Raw genomic sequence first — 14,205 nt, 5'->3', positions numbered from 1 at the left:
ATGTATTTTCATAAAAATCCAAGATTTAAAATTTTGTTCGAGAAAAAATATTCAAGGAAAGAAGCTTGCTAACTCCTAAAATCCAGAGAATGATCACTGTTTGCAGAAAGATGACTGCAAAACCTACACTGCATCAAGAAGATCCAGAATGAACTTTGGAGTGTAGTTGATTGAACTGAAGGTTGATTGAACATTTATTTTGAATGTACACTCTTATGCCAAAAGGGGCCTGCCCCTTAATTGGTTTTTGTCAATGTGCCCAGCAAAATATTGGTTTTGCTTTCTCTCTCTTCTAGTTCCTTATCTCTATTATAGTTTCCTTTTAGAAGGTAAAATTTTGTATGCACCTGTAGTTAGAAGATTTAGTGGTACAAGATGATTATGCTAAGTAATCAATTGGGGAGATTAGTCTCCCAATCACCATCAGGGGGATTGTGAAATTGAGATTTATTCCACCCTACTTATTCTTTTTTAAATTTTAATTTCTTTTAAACCCTTACCTTCCTTCTTGGAATCAATACTATGTATTGGTTCCAAGGCAGAAGAGTGGTAAGGGCTAGGCAATGGGGGTTAAATGACTTGCCCAGGGTCACACAGCTGGGAAGTGTTTGAGGCCAGATTTGAACCTAGGACCTCCTGTCTCTAGGCCTGGCTCTCAATCTACTGAGCTACCCAGCTGTCCCCCACCCTACTTATTCTTTAGAATTTTAGCCACCAGGAATGTGTACACCCCCACTTAAGGATTAAGTGTGGGGAAGGAAGGTCTATGACCTACATGTGCTAGCAAGCAACAAATCAGAAACAACTGACTGCCCTCCTGGGCGGTCCAAAGCCAAGTTTAAGCCACCATTGGTACATGTAAGACACAGGAAGTGATGCAAAGAACTGCCTTAAAATTCTAGTCATGCCATTCTCCAATTGATAAATGGGCAAGGGACATGAATAGGCAATTTTCAGATAAATAAATCAAAACTATTAATAAGCACATGAAAAAGTTCAGTGAGATGCAAATCAAAAGAACTCTGAGGTACAACCTCACACCTAGCAGATTGCCTAACAGCAGCAAAGGGAAGTAATGAATGCTGGAGGGGAGGTGGCAAAGTTGGGACATTAATGCATTGCTGGTGGAGTTGTGAATTGATCCAACCATTCTGGAGGACAATTTGGAACTATGCCCAAAGGGCAATAAAAGACTGTCTGCCCTTTGATCCAGCCATAGCACTGCTGGGTTTATACCCCAAAGAGATCATAGGGAAAAAGACATGTATAAGAATATTCATAGCTATGTTCTTTGTGGTGGCAAAAAAATTGGAAAATGAGAGGATGCCCTCTGATTGGGGCATGGCTGAACAAATTGTGGTATATGTTGGTGATGGAATACTATTGTGTTCAAAGGAATAATTACTTGGAGGACCTCCAGGAGCTGATGCAGAGTGAAAGGAGAAGAACCAGGAGTACATTATACACGAGACTGATATACTGTGGCACAACTGAATGTAATGGACTTCTCCATTAGTGGCAATGCAGTGATCCAGAACAACTCAGACTGATTTACAAGAACACTATCCACATTCAGAGGGAAAACTGTGGGAGTAGAAACACCAAAGAAAAAGAATTGCTTGATTACATGGGTCAAGGGGATATGACTGGGGATATAGATTCTAATTGATCATCCTAATGCAAACATCAACAACATGGAAATAGGTTCTGATCAAGGACACATGTAAAACCCAATGGAATTGTGCATGAGCTATGGGAAGGGGTGGGGGGAGTGGAGGGAGGGAAAGAATATGATTCTTGTAACCAAGGAATAATGTTCTAAATTGACTAAATAAACCTAAATAAATAAATAATAAATTTCACTTCCTGTGAGGTCATCGCCTTGGAACTGAACCATGGAGGAAATTGGGCTTGAGATCTCAGACTGCTTCCCCCTGGACTTCTATGTGGATAGTGAAAAGGCTGACTCCCTTTCCTTGACTTTTTCTGGAGGCACCAGCCTCTGGAGAGACCCCTCATCTTGGAGGAGGCCTCATGGCTGGAAGCGGTGTTAAATTTAATTCTCTGCCCCTCCCCTCCCTTTTTTTGCTGGGGCCTCTGAATTCCTGCCTGGTTCAGACCAGACTAGAGCGGCTCTCTCTCTTTTTCTTTCTCTCTCATTTCCTTAATTTCTTCCCTCTATTGTAAATAAACTACCATAAAAGCCAATCTGACTTGAATAATTCATTGGGATTTAGTAACTTAAATCCCTGGTGACCAACCTGAAAATATTCAGTCCAACCATAATTTTTACCCCTTACACAGGGAGGCCTGGGAACAGCTCCCCCTCTCCTTCCCTTCCCTCCCAGTCACCAGAGTAGCTCCAGGAGTGCTATCAAGGCCTGCTCTGCCCCCTGGGGACATCACACCACCCTGCACCCTGCCTATCCTGGGGTCCCTTGCCGGTACCCCTCAGGCATCCCTCCCAGCTCGGCTCCATTTCCCAGGAATAACCCTCAACATTAAAAATTTACATTAATTTATTAGAATATGAAAAAGATTTGTTTCATTTTATACACAGGGAGGAAAGGGAAGGAGAGGGGGCGAGGGTGAGCACTGCCCAATGCCTTAGGAGCCTCCTCATGGCTAAGAGATTTCTGTCAGGGGCAGCAAGCTCACCTGGGCGAGGGAGGATGGTGGTGAGGGGCAGCCAGGCCGGGGTGTATGTGTGTAGAGGGGACACAATATTATTGCACAATCACAGTGGGGGGATGGCAGGAGCCTCAGACCCTCTCCTTGGGGTTCCTAAACAGTCCCTGACCTCCTGGGCTCCTCTGGGATCACAGACACTGAGACAGAAAGTGAAGGTAGGGTTGTGTGTGTAGGGGACGGTTGGGGGCCCAATGGGGGTTGCTTCTATGGACCCTGGTGAGGGGAGGTTGCCTTGAGGCCATATACTCCCAACCAGGAACCCTAGGGATATGCTATCATATACTGGGGGGAAGGAAGTCCTTGATTAAAATTTTGGGACTGACAAGGAGGCACAGAACAGAAAGGTTTGTGGGAAGGGGCTCCCCTAGGGAAATTGCTTGGGTGTCATTGGCTTAGTCCCAGAGATCCTCAGGCAATGGAAAATGTGGGGAGACCAGGATACCACCAGGGATCAGCATTTCTATAAGCAGAGTCCCTGGGGGCAGTGGGGATAGGGCCCACCTTTGAGCAAGAGGGCCACGACTGAGAACTCTGGATTCTGGGGCAGCTGAATGAAGCTCCACTCCACCTAGACTGGTTTCCAAGGGCTCAGTGAATGTGCTCTAGGGTTGGCAGGACTCCCGCCATGCTCAGCCCCTGCGCCACTGTTCTGAAGGAGCCTTCCAGGATCTCCACTCTCCTGGCATCCCTTGGGCCACTCTGGCTTCTCCACTCGTGCTGAAGGCAGGCAGGGATGGACTCCCTTCTCCCGTTGGTTTGCTGTTGCAATCCGGTGGGTCCTCACTAGATATTGGTTGTTTGACTTGAAAGAGGGGCTGGGGGCAGGCAGGGGCAAACAGCTGCATTGCTTTGAGATTCCACACCCCCAGCCAGAGCAGGATCAGAGGCCAGCTGGGCAGGTAGCGCCTGCCTGGGAGAGGGATGGTTCTTTGGTTAGAGTCACCAATAGGTCTTAAGGAGAACAAAAGCCTATTGGAAGTAGGCAGGGGAGGAAGGTCTTGTCCGCTGGGTAATGAGAGGCTGGTCCAACAATTAAGAGCCAGTAGGGAGAGCCCCGAGTCTTGGCCAAGATGCTGAAGATCCAGCTTTTGAAGGTGATGGAAAATTCAGAGAGGGAGATGCTCTTGATGCCAATTGCTTGTCCCCAAGGAGAGATGTGCATACTGTCCTCAGGAGGGAAAGGGCACAGGGTGGGAGAGGAATAAAGCTTTTCAGTGGCATCCACGGTGCCTCCTTCTGAGGGGTGGGCACTGCCCGGTGGGGGTGAGAAGCCGTGCTGGAGCCCAGCTGCCATGCTGTAAGGAAGGGGAGTGGCTCCTGGCCCCTGCTGGGGAAGAGGGGGCACACCAAGCAAAGGGAGGGCAGGGGCAGTGTGGCCCATGTGCTATTGGCCCTTGGGGATGAAGGGCTCCCCCTCTCCTGGCTCCGGGTGGGGCCCTGGGTCACTGAGGCATCGGAGTAATCGCTGGGAGCCTGGGCTATCACTCGGCTCCGGGGTGAAGACGTCGTCTGTGCCCGGGGAGGAGGGCCTCTGGGATTGCATCACAAGGCCTGCATCCTTATCATCTGGCAAGATTTTGCCCTTCAGTTCTTCATTCACCAGGTCCACAGACTCTGGGGACTGGGGCGATGCAGGATCAACAGTGATGGTGGGCAGGTTCCCAGAAGCAGACTTTGGCTCATAGGGTAGAGGATCTGTGGGTCAACAGGGAAAGTCAGGGGGTGGGGGGAAGGGAAGAAGGGCTGAGGCCCTTCTAAGCACCAGCCAATCTGTCCCTTCCAAGCAAAGCCTTATTCTACTCAGCCTGATGCCCCGTCCGCCATGCACACATGGCCTCTTCTCGGGACACCTGCCCATTAGGGCCAGACAGTTGCCTCCTCAAAGAGTGCAGCCTTGTAAAAGCATGGCCTACGTCTCCTCCTTCACCCTGGGCAATGGGATGGATCTCTGGGCCTAACGCTGCAGCAACAGGACAGGATTCAGTGGCCTGATGGCATAATTCCCACCCTCACCTCTTCCAGGTAGCTGCTTCTGAGCCCCTCTCCTCATCCTGTGGGCCAAGAGAGTGGAAGGATGGGATGGACCCTCCCAACTCAAGTCTCTCAAAAAAATGCTCTTTTATTTCTTATACTCCTTTTTGTCCATCTCTGACTGTTTCCTCAATGTGAGATCTTTCTTTTGGGTGAAAGTAAATTTTACTGACTTCTCCATTGAATCTTGGTCATTGGCACACATCATTGGTGTGTGCCAGTCCCGTGGGTGAGGGTGGGAGCCCAGATCCCTCTTGCCCCCTACTTTTTTCCCCAAGATCCTAAGGACAAACTCCTCGCTGGGCTGGGAGCCCCTATGCTAGAGCAGGCCCCTGGATGCTATACCTGAGCTAATTCGAGCCCTGTTCAGGGTAGGAGATCCTGGTGTTTGGGGTGGCACCGTCAGGAAGGTATTGATCTGAGGAAGGAAAAGAACCAGAAGAAACATGCAGGGGGTGAGCAGAGAGCAGTATGGTGCCACAGAAAGAGAACTGGGCAACCCCCTTCTAATCCTCCGTCACCCACTCTGGTTAGGACCCAGCAATCATCATTCCAATGAGCTGTATGGTCTCAAAGAGCCTTTTCCTCTGACAGGCTGGGGGAGGGGGTAAAGGCTGAAGCTCCCCCCCCAAATCCCCCAGCCCCAAACAGAGGGGAGAGCACAGAGGTTGGACCCCAGCAATAGACAAAAGGTAGGTTCAGGGCAGGCAGGCCTAGAATGGAGTGGGGTGGGAGCTGTCAGGGCCCTGGCCAGAATGGCTCCTCAGACCCTCCTTGTGTACCTTTTGTTCCATTTGCAGAGCCCTCTGTCTCCTCAGCAGCATCTGGTTCCAGGCTTCCTCGTAAGGATCAGCCACCAATGTGTGTCGGTTGTAGGATTTCAACTGCCAAGGGACCAGGGGAGATCAGTGGGTGGGCACACAGGGAGGTGCCAGACAAGCCAAGAGGAAGTGTCGATAGAGGAAGACCCCAATATGGGGGGAGGGGGCACCCAGAAAGTGGCAAGGGAGAGAAGGCGGGGGTCCATTAGAGGACATGAGGAAAATTCTACCATGGTGGGTGGGGGCTGGGGGGCACACAAACAAGGGGAGACTCCTGAACAAAAAGGTGAGGACTGAGGGCAGTTTTGGATGAGTTGGGCAGAGGGAGGTTCCAGGAATGTGGGGCAAGAATGAAATTCCCGTTCGGGGTGCAGAGAGGAATATGGGGTAAGTGTGACAGGGCCGGACTCTTACTCGTTGTCTCGTCTTCTGTAGGTTGTTGCGGAGAATATTTCTAATCTCTTCCTCTTTATCCTTAGACAGTTTTGGCATAATTCGATCTGTGGTCTTGGGATGAATGTTTCTGGGGACAATCAGATGTCCAGGTTAGTAAAACTAATTTTTGTCAAAACTGTGGGAGTCTGGGCTGGTTCGGAGATGGAGGGGGACAAAGCCTGGATCTCTCTTCTGTGACTTAGGGGGAGCCCGGAGGAAATGGCATCTGGACCAGGAGGCATGACTTCTTCCCCCTCCCCCTTCAGTCTCTGAAGCCTTCCTGGTTCTCTAACCACTGAGGCCATAAACCCTGGAAGTCTTCCTCAAGACCCCAGGAATGTCAAGCCTCGGGGTCAGGCATTCCAATAAAAATTCCAGCTTTCTCTCCGGCCCCTACAGCATTCAGGGTCAAGGGGCCTGCCTGCCCATCCACCCAGGGTACAGCCAGGAGGGAGCATCTGCACTCACTGTATGGAGACAGGGGAAGGCATCTTGGCCATGGCCCCTGTCTCTACCAGCTCAATGGCCTGCTTCCTCTCCATCTTGTGGTAGAAGGCAACAAGCTGGGGTTCATTGGAGCGTTCTCCAGCAATCAGACACTTCTTTATATACTTCTTGTTGAACCGATTAATTCTGAGGGGGGAAAGCAGACCGTATGCAGGCATCTGGTGTGCAGATTCCATCTCCCTGGATGTCCAGCCCTCCAGGCCCATGGGTGGCGGGCTGCACCCCAAACCCTGCTTACTTGTCCTTCCAGTGGTGGTGGCCATAGTGGCCACAGATGTCCTCAATGCCCGTCAGAAGGTGATCCAGGAACTGAAATTGAAGCAAGACCCCAAGGGCTCAAGCCTCCCAGCCCCTCCCAGAACCATGGATATCCATCTCCTGCTCTGGGCTCAAGGAGTCCAGGCACCAACTCATCTTCTATGGACTTGCACAAGAGTTCCACGAATGGACACAAGATGGCAGCAGAGCCTTGCCTTGCCTCGCCTCGCCCAGCCCAGCCTAGCTCCAAAGCCTGAGACTAGGGGATTCTCACTCCTCCATCTTCCAAACTCCATTTGGAGCACACATCCTGGGCCCTCCGGGGGAGAGCCTAAAAGGAGAGCACAACCAACTTTCCTGGAGGCAGGGACATGCATCCCATGAGCCCCCTCTCTCCAAATCCCGTCTGTGCTTCCAAATTTGGTCCCTGAGCTCAGGGAACATCCCTCTCTCCCCCATACTTATTCACGGGAAAATGAGCCGCTAGGTGGTCCTGAAGGGGAGTCGTCTCAGCAGAGCAGTGTGCAGCTAGGAGCTAGGCAATGGGGCCAGCATGGAAGGAGATGCTATGGATTGGTAGTAAATCCACAAGTCCTGGCTACCATCTTCTCAGGCTGGCCAAGGCACTTTACTACCAAAGCCAGGGAAGGCTCTCCCTGGCCTTCCAGGGTCCATCTCGTGACCTAATCTAAGACCTGGCAGGGGCCTCGGAGGTCTCTCTAATCCAGAGTGGCTGGCAGACTGGCCTCCACCTCCAGGCCCCGACACCGGCCATCCCAGAGAAGAAGGGCTAGCCTTCCTACTCTGGGCCAGCCCTGACTGCAGAGCTTTGTCATCCTGGCCCTGCACTCAGCCTGTCTATCTATCCCCCTCCATTCCAAGGCCCGGCTTGTCCCCACCTGGGTGTGGATCTCCTCACTGATGGATCGCTTGCTCTCCTGCTTCTTCTTCACAGCCAGCAGGTCCACCAAAGGCCGGATAGTCATGCCCTGGAGGCCAGAAAGAGGGAGAGTCAGCTCTGGGGGTTAGGCCTCCCAGCAGCCCAGAGCTAAACCCACTCAAAGGGAGGCGCCCAGGAGTTGGATTCTCTCTGCAGAAACCCATTATGGCCGTAGCCTGCACACAGGGCCCTGCTGCGGGTACTTCAAAGGCTACATTTTCCTGGGGAGGAGGGACCCCTAACCCTACATAATGGAGGGAGATTTCGAGTTCTCCTTAGCACATAAAGACACACAACTCATTCTTCTTTCTCTGGCCCCAGATGGGCCTCGGGAAGGACAGAGGAATAAACAAATTCAAATGATTTACATAAGGATGACACTAGCTCAGGTGTGGAGAGTCAAGAGACCCTGGCTTTCCCTCTCTGGGTCTGTTCCTTACCTGCAAAAGGAGGGTTAACCCCTAATACATGGGGCCTGGGCAAGAGTTCAATGGGATGAGACCGAGAGAAGACAACCCTTTCCAAAGGGAGGGAAGGAGGAAGGGCTGACCGCAAAGCCACTTCCTTCACCCAGAGTACTCTTACTAACAGTGTGCATATCTCCCAGGAGCTGGCCGGTTCCAGCGTTCTTTACAGGGAGCATCAGCCACTGAGCGAAGGATAATTTATTCACATTCAATGAGTCCCATGCATTGGGTTGTGGAGCCTCTACTGATGACCTGAGCATTTCTTGGTTAAATAAAATGAATTTCTGGTTTGGTTTCTCTGTATTGATATCATTTTTGCTAAAAGTTTTTTTTTTTTATGAATATGTAAAATAATAATTTGAAATGCCTCACTACCACCCTAGGAGGTGGTCTCTAAGTAGTATTATATTATTATACAGAAGAAAAATATGAGGCTCAGGGAAGTGAAGGGACTTGCTCAACACACACAGCTAATGAGTTTGAGAGCCAGACTGGAGCCTAAGGCTGCTGATGCTCAGGGCTGGGGAATCTTTCCTGAGATCTCAAAGCTTTTGGTGACTCATGAAGACTTAAGAACCTGTGAGAAGAGAAGGGGCTGAGATTATTCTCCCCATTTCACAGGTATGGAGAGACATGATTTGCCTCTTGATGCCTTAGAAAGCAGGAAGGTCTAAATGAGGACCTGTTTAAGAGGGGAGATACCAGGGGCTCGTCCTTCCCACTTCCCACCCTTCCTCCACCAGCCCTGGCTCCAGGAACCTGCACAAAGACAGTGAAGAAGATGACAGTGATGATGGCTGTGAGGAACAGGTCCCTCATCGGGAAGTGTTTTATGTTCAGGAGGTAGCCCAGGGAGAAGGCAATGGCCCCACGAAGGCCACCATAGGCGATGATGAATTGGTCCTTGGGGGTCAGCTTCACGATGCGAAACTTATTAATGAACCATGTGAGGACCAGCACTCCTGGAGAAGAAGAGAAGGAGAAGATAAACAGTAAAATCAGTATAGGCCACGCCACGTTTCTTCCTTACATGGCAATTGATGCTTCTTCCCCTTTCCTGCTCAAGTGCTGACCTTGTACCTCTCCTCCCTATGGAGCCTTCCATGACTAATCTTTCTACCCAAATCACTCATTTGCCGGTCCCCCCAGGGTCTGTCATGCAAAGTACTGAGAGTCACAGGATGTCATAGCTGGGAGGGCCTTAGAAGCCAGACTGTCTGACCCAGGAGGGCCCGAGGACACAGTGTCAGAGTTGAGGGGTCTTCGGGGTAACATCTGCTCTAAGCTCTTCCTTTCATAGATGAAGAAACCGAGACTGAAGACCCAAGGAGGTAGGTGCAGGGCATCAGAACTCGGCTCTCCTGACGGCCAGGTCAGGCCCTTCTTGTGTTGTAACACCTCATTTGGTTTGTACTCTATTGGCTTCAATGTTGTGTCGAGTGTGAGACTGAGTTCTGAGGGCCCCTCGTGATTCTTCCACCACCTCCCAACCCCCATGGCCTGTCAGGGAGCTCACCCAGGACTCGGGCGATGAGGCAGAAGATCAGCGTGCTGATGACGAAGGTCCAGTTCCAGTGGTGGGAGCCCGCCACGGTGGAGACCCCCAAGAAGATGAAGATGAGAGTCTCGCTGACGCTGCTCCACATTTTCAGGAAGTACTTGATGGTGGTGTGAGATTTGTGGGAGATGTTGGCCTCCATGTAGGGGCGCATTATCACCCCACAGGAGATGAGTCTGGAAGAAGAAGAGAGTGAAGAAGGGGGCCCCATCTCCCACTCCAGGCTCCCAGCCACTACACAATCAGCACTGGCCTTGTCCTCTGCCCTCGCTTCCCAATCCTGCTCAAATCTGGTCTAATTCAACAAGCATTTATTAATGTGCCATGTACCAGCCTATGGCGCACGAGGAGTCGTTGCTGCCATTGAGACGCTTCCGCTCGGTAAGATGAGGCTAACAGCAGCTACCTCCAAGGACTGATGGAGGATGAAATGAGATCCTAGTCTACGAGGGAGCCCAGAGGAGCCTTCTCAGATGACCCCTACTGGTTCTGTTCATTCTGATCTCTTTCCTGGGACTAGGGACTCCCATGTGGGGGTCTGCTGCCCCTCTCAGGAGAAGGCTGAGTCTCCTCCCTCAGACCTTAAGTTCTCTGACACTGGCTTTCTATAGTGATCAGCGGAAGGCTCTGCCTCAAATGCTGCCCAAAACGCTCTATTGTCTCATCCCAAGAGCACCCTCAGGTTTGCAAGCTTGGCACCGGCTCTGATGCTTCTCCCACAATCTATCCCTCTAGCCCTCAGTTACCAAGGCTCAATGCTCTCTCTACTCACACACAGCCACTGCCCTGGAATCCCAGGATGAAAGCCGGACAGATCTTTAGTGATCTAGCAAAGCCAAGCACTATATTTTACAGATGAGAAAACTAAGGTGCAGAGAAAAGAAAGTGACTTGCCCAAGGTCACATAGATGAGTAAGTCACAGAGCCAGAACCTGAACCCAGATCCTTTGATTCCAGAGCCAGCAAGTCTTTTTTTAGGTTTAGGCTCTCCTCATCTCTCAGAGATGGGGTCATGTCACATGCCCCCACCTGAAAAACCTCCAAAGTTCTCCCCCTGGCACCAAACGTGCACCAGAATCTGGCTCCCACCTATCACTACAGCCCCATTTGTAGGTCTCCCCTTCACATACACTCTCCCTCCATTGCAGGCCACTTGGATCACAGCTCTGTTTCCTGTGCACATCCCACCATCAACCGCTATACCTTTGCCCAAGTGCTTCCCTGTCCCTGGATTGGCTCTTCTTCTGCACCGATGCCTCATAGAAGCCCAGGGGGCTTCAGGGCAGGAGCCCCTCCCCTCACCCCTCTGGAATCACATTGTATTTAGAGTGGGGAGAATATGGGATTCCATGTCAGAAAGATCTGAATTCAAATCCTGCTGCAGAGCAGCTAGGCAGTTTCCTTATCTATAAAATGCCTTCTAGGGTTGGGAGGAGCAAATGAGATAGATACAAAGTGCTTGGCAAATCTTAAAACACATCTAAATGCTAGTTATTATTATTCCTATGTCCAAACATCCACGTCTCCCTAAATACATCCTGGTCCTTTAGTGTAGATGTGAAGTCAGCGAGCTTGGCTTCGGGCTCTGCTACTTAGGGCCAGCGTGCTTCTCCGTCCAGACAGTCTCGAGGGGCTGTACTGAAGACTCTGAGGGGCGGAACCAACTCCGAGGCCTGTGGCATTTGCTCACACTGGGCCCATGAGGGTCAAGGGAAGCAGCCCCTGGAGGAGCTGGGGACCCGTCCCCCTGGCCTTGGGGAACACGGACCACTGCGTGATGCTCGCGTGTTGACCCGCGGCCACTAGAGGCTGTGGTCACAAGGCTCCTACTGGTGGTGCTAAGCACTTGGGAAGTGGGCAGCCCCCCCAAAGCAGGTGAGAGGGAGCCCCAGGCCCAGGGACTTACGCCATGATGCCAGACAGGTGAAAGATTTCGGATGACAGGTAAGCCATATAGCTGTAGAGGAAGACGAAGAGCGGCTCGATGACCCGGATGTGAGATGTGAAGCGGGAGGTGAAGGCCGCGATGATGCCATAGATCACCCCCACAAACAGCCCCCCCAGCGAGACCACGAAGAAGCTCAGGAAGCCCAGGACAATGTCCCGCACGGTCACTTGGGAGAAGCCGGAAAACTCCTCAAAGAGATGGTACAGCACCTGGGGAGGCCAGGGTGACAGCTCAGCCAGGTGAGCAAGTGTGCCTGCTCTGGCGGGGGGAGGGGGGAGTCACGGCCACGAGCTGGGCACTAGTCCGGCCTCTGCCACTAACCGGTTAAATCGCTTTCTCCTGGGTTTTGGGCAGCTCCGCTGGTTTACTTCTGGCTCTGATAACCCCGCGTTCCAACCCCCCTCCCAGCTCTGCCATTCGCTCTTCTAAGATCTTCCTAGTTCTGACTTCCTGTGTCCTAAGGGCCCTGCCCGCTCTGACACACTGGGTTCTGGGCCCTCTCGGGGCTAACAACTCTATTTTCTAAGGTCTCTTACAGCTCTCAAATTCTCTAGATTTAGAGCTGGAATGGCCCCTCTGAGGTCAACCAGACTGAACACTTCGTTTACTTAAACATTCTATGTTCCAGCTCTGATAGTCAGACATTCTCTTTCTAGGTGGCCTCTGGCATAGGTTCCTGGTCCTAGTAAGGGAAGGGGGAAGGGAATAAATATTAATAGAGCACCTCCTACGTTCTAGGCATAGTGTTAAGCACTTTACAAACATTATTTCATTTGATCCTTGTAACAACCCTGGGAGGAAGAAACTATTATTAACCCAATTTTACAGTTGAGGAAACTGAGGCAAAAATAGTGGTTAAGTGACTCCCCCAAGGTCTGAGGTCACATTTGAACCCAGGTCATCCTGACTCCAGACCCAATGCTCTATCCACTGTGCCACTAGCTGAAAAAACAATCAACAGCAGTAATAGAGCCCATTCCTCCACACATCAACCATTCAGCACTTTCTAATTCTGAGGCAGAGTGGTACAGGTTAAAAGGAGATAAATTTAGAATTTGAGGACCAGAGCTGAAACAGAGGCCCCACTAGTGACCTTAGACATGGAATTGCCATTCTTTGAGGTTTAAGGTTCCTCATCTCTAAAATGACCAAAGGAAGGGGTCAGCTATACTGGATGGTCTCTAGATTTCTTCCCGAAAAGTCCTGTGATTCTCAGGACCTACAGGGATCCAGAAGGATTTCACACCTGCCTTACTGTAGGTACACAGTCCTACTAAGATAATCCCGTGTACTCCACAGGCAGGAGTAGGCTGAGCACGCTATAAGCTCTGGAAAGCCCTTTAGAGATCATCTTGCTAACCCCAGTTTCCCCAATGTTTTAATCATACATTTATTTCTGGCTGGTTTGCACCTTAAAAAAAAATTAAAGGAAATTAGTGAAAAGTCTAACAAATTGTGTCTGTCCTCCTTTGGCAATATTTTAAAAGGGCACTGGGTTCAAATCTGAACTTAGACACGTCCCAGTGGTGTGACTCTGGGCAAATCACTTAACCGGTATTGCCTAACCTTTACTGCTCTTTTGCCTTGGAACCAGTACTAAGTGTTGATTCTAAGCTAGAAGGTAAGGATTTTTTTAAAATAAATTAAGAGGGAACCACCTAGGCTGCTTGCTCTGCAGTTCCTGTGAACAGAGCACAACCTAAAAATGTGTCTTTCCCCTGTTAAGAGTATTTCTTGTCTCTTGGTTAGGATCAGTTGCTCAAAATAGAGATCCAAATCCTCCTAGTAGCTGCTAAGACATACTGAGGAGACTGAAATTCTGGGGCTTGGGAGTGGCCGGACATGGACAGTGATTTATTTCCCCAGTTTCATGGGCTCAGTCTTTTTTCAAATAGGAGTCTAGTCGTGACTTGTGTGAGCACATTTCAGGGTCTGAACCCGGGGCCTCTGGAAGGTGCTTCTGATTCACCTGCCTGTGTAGGCCCAGCGTGTCTCTACGGCTCTGAAAAGCTCAGGCTCTGCTGGGGCAGGGTGGGATGAACCCAGCCCCATCTCTGAGGCACAGAGGCCAGATTCCTAGTACACGGGGCCAGAGTCCCGCCAGCATTTCAGGCCTCGAGTCCAAGTTCATTTTACAGATGAGGACACTGAGGTCCAGAGGAAATGACTCTCAGGACACACAACTAAGATGTAACACAAGGACCCTGACTATTGGGGGCAAGGGAAGGGTGGGGGAGGCGGGCCTTCTCTCTATTGGAACACTGATGATGACACCCATTTAACAGATGAGGACCAGGTAGCTTAGGGAAGTCCCAGAACAAACCAGGGGCTTAGCAGAAATGATCTGCTAAGATCTGCCAATTCCAATCCAATACGGAGAAATCAGCAAGGTGGGGTTTTTTCCCCCTAAACTAGGCAGAGCTTTGCCTGGAAGTCTCTCGGCCAAATACATTCTTGTCTCTTTATGCCCCTTCTGGTCACTGGCCCAGTGGCTTCCGGGGGAGAGAAGAGAGGAATGAGCTCTCAGAATTCCTGCTGCCCCTTCCTAA

The 14,205-nt window shown here is 50.7% G+C and overlaps 1 protein-coding gene across 1 annotated transcript in view; it reads right to left on the bottom strand.

Moving 5' to 3' along the window:
- Positions 1-2,501: 2,501 nt before the first annotated feature.
- Positions 2,502-14,205, bottom strand: part of SLC9A1 (solute carrier family 9 member A1) — a 72,144-nt gene continuing 60,440 nt past the window's right edge. The window contains exons 3-12 of the mRNA XM_056795464.1: positions 11,615-11,865; positions 9,667-9,884; positions 8,910-9,112; positions 7,643-7,732; positions 6,724-6,794; positions 6,447-6,611; positions 5,958-6,066; positions 5,505-5,606; positions 5,068-5,140; positions 2,502-4,386 (exon numbers count right to left, since the gene is read on the bottom strand). Of these exons, the coding sequence (XP_056651442.1) occupies positions 4,076-4,386; positions 5,068-5,140; positions 5,505-5,606; positions 5,958-6,066; positions 6,447-6,611; positions 6,724-6,794; positions 7,643-7,732; positions 8,910-9,112; positions 9,667-9,884; positions 11,615-11,865 (1,593 nt within the window). The 3' untranslated portion in view covers positions 2,502-4,075. The remainder of the gene's footprint in view (positions 4,387-5,067; positions 5,141-5,504; positions 5,607-5,957; positions 6,067-6,446; positions 6,612-6,723; positions 6,795-7,642; positions 7,733-8,909; positions 9,113-9,666; positions 9,885-11,614; positions 11,866-14,205) is intronic.

This window comes from Monodelphis domestica, chromosome 4, assembly GCF_027887165.1.
Source record: "Monodelphis domestica isolate mMonDom1 chromosome 4, mMonDom1.pri, whole genome shotgun sequence".
In the NCBI taxonomy this organism is placed as follows: Eukaryota; Metazoa; Chordata; class Mammalia; order Didelphimorphia; family Didelphidae; genus Monodelphis; species Monodelphis domestica.
Note: the sequence above shows the minus strand (reverse complement) of the source record. Positions and strands in the feature narration are given on the sequence as shown.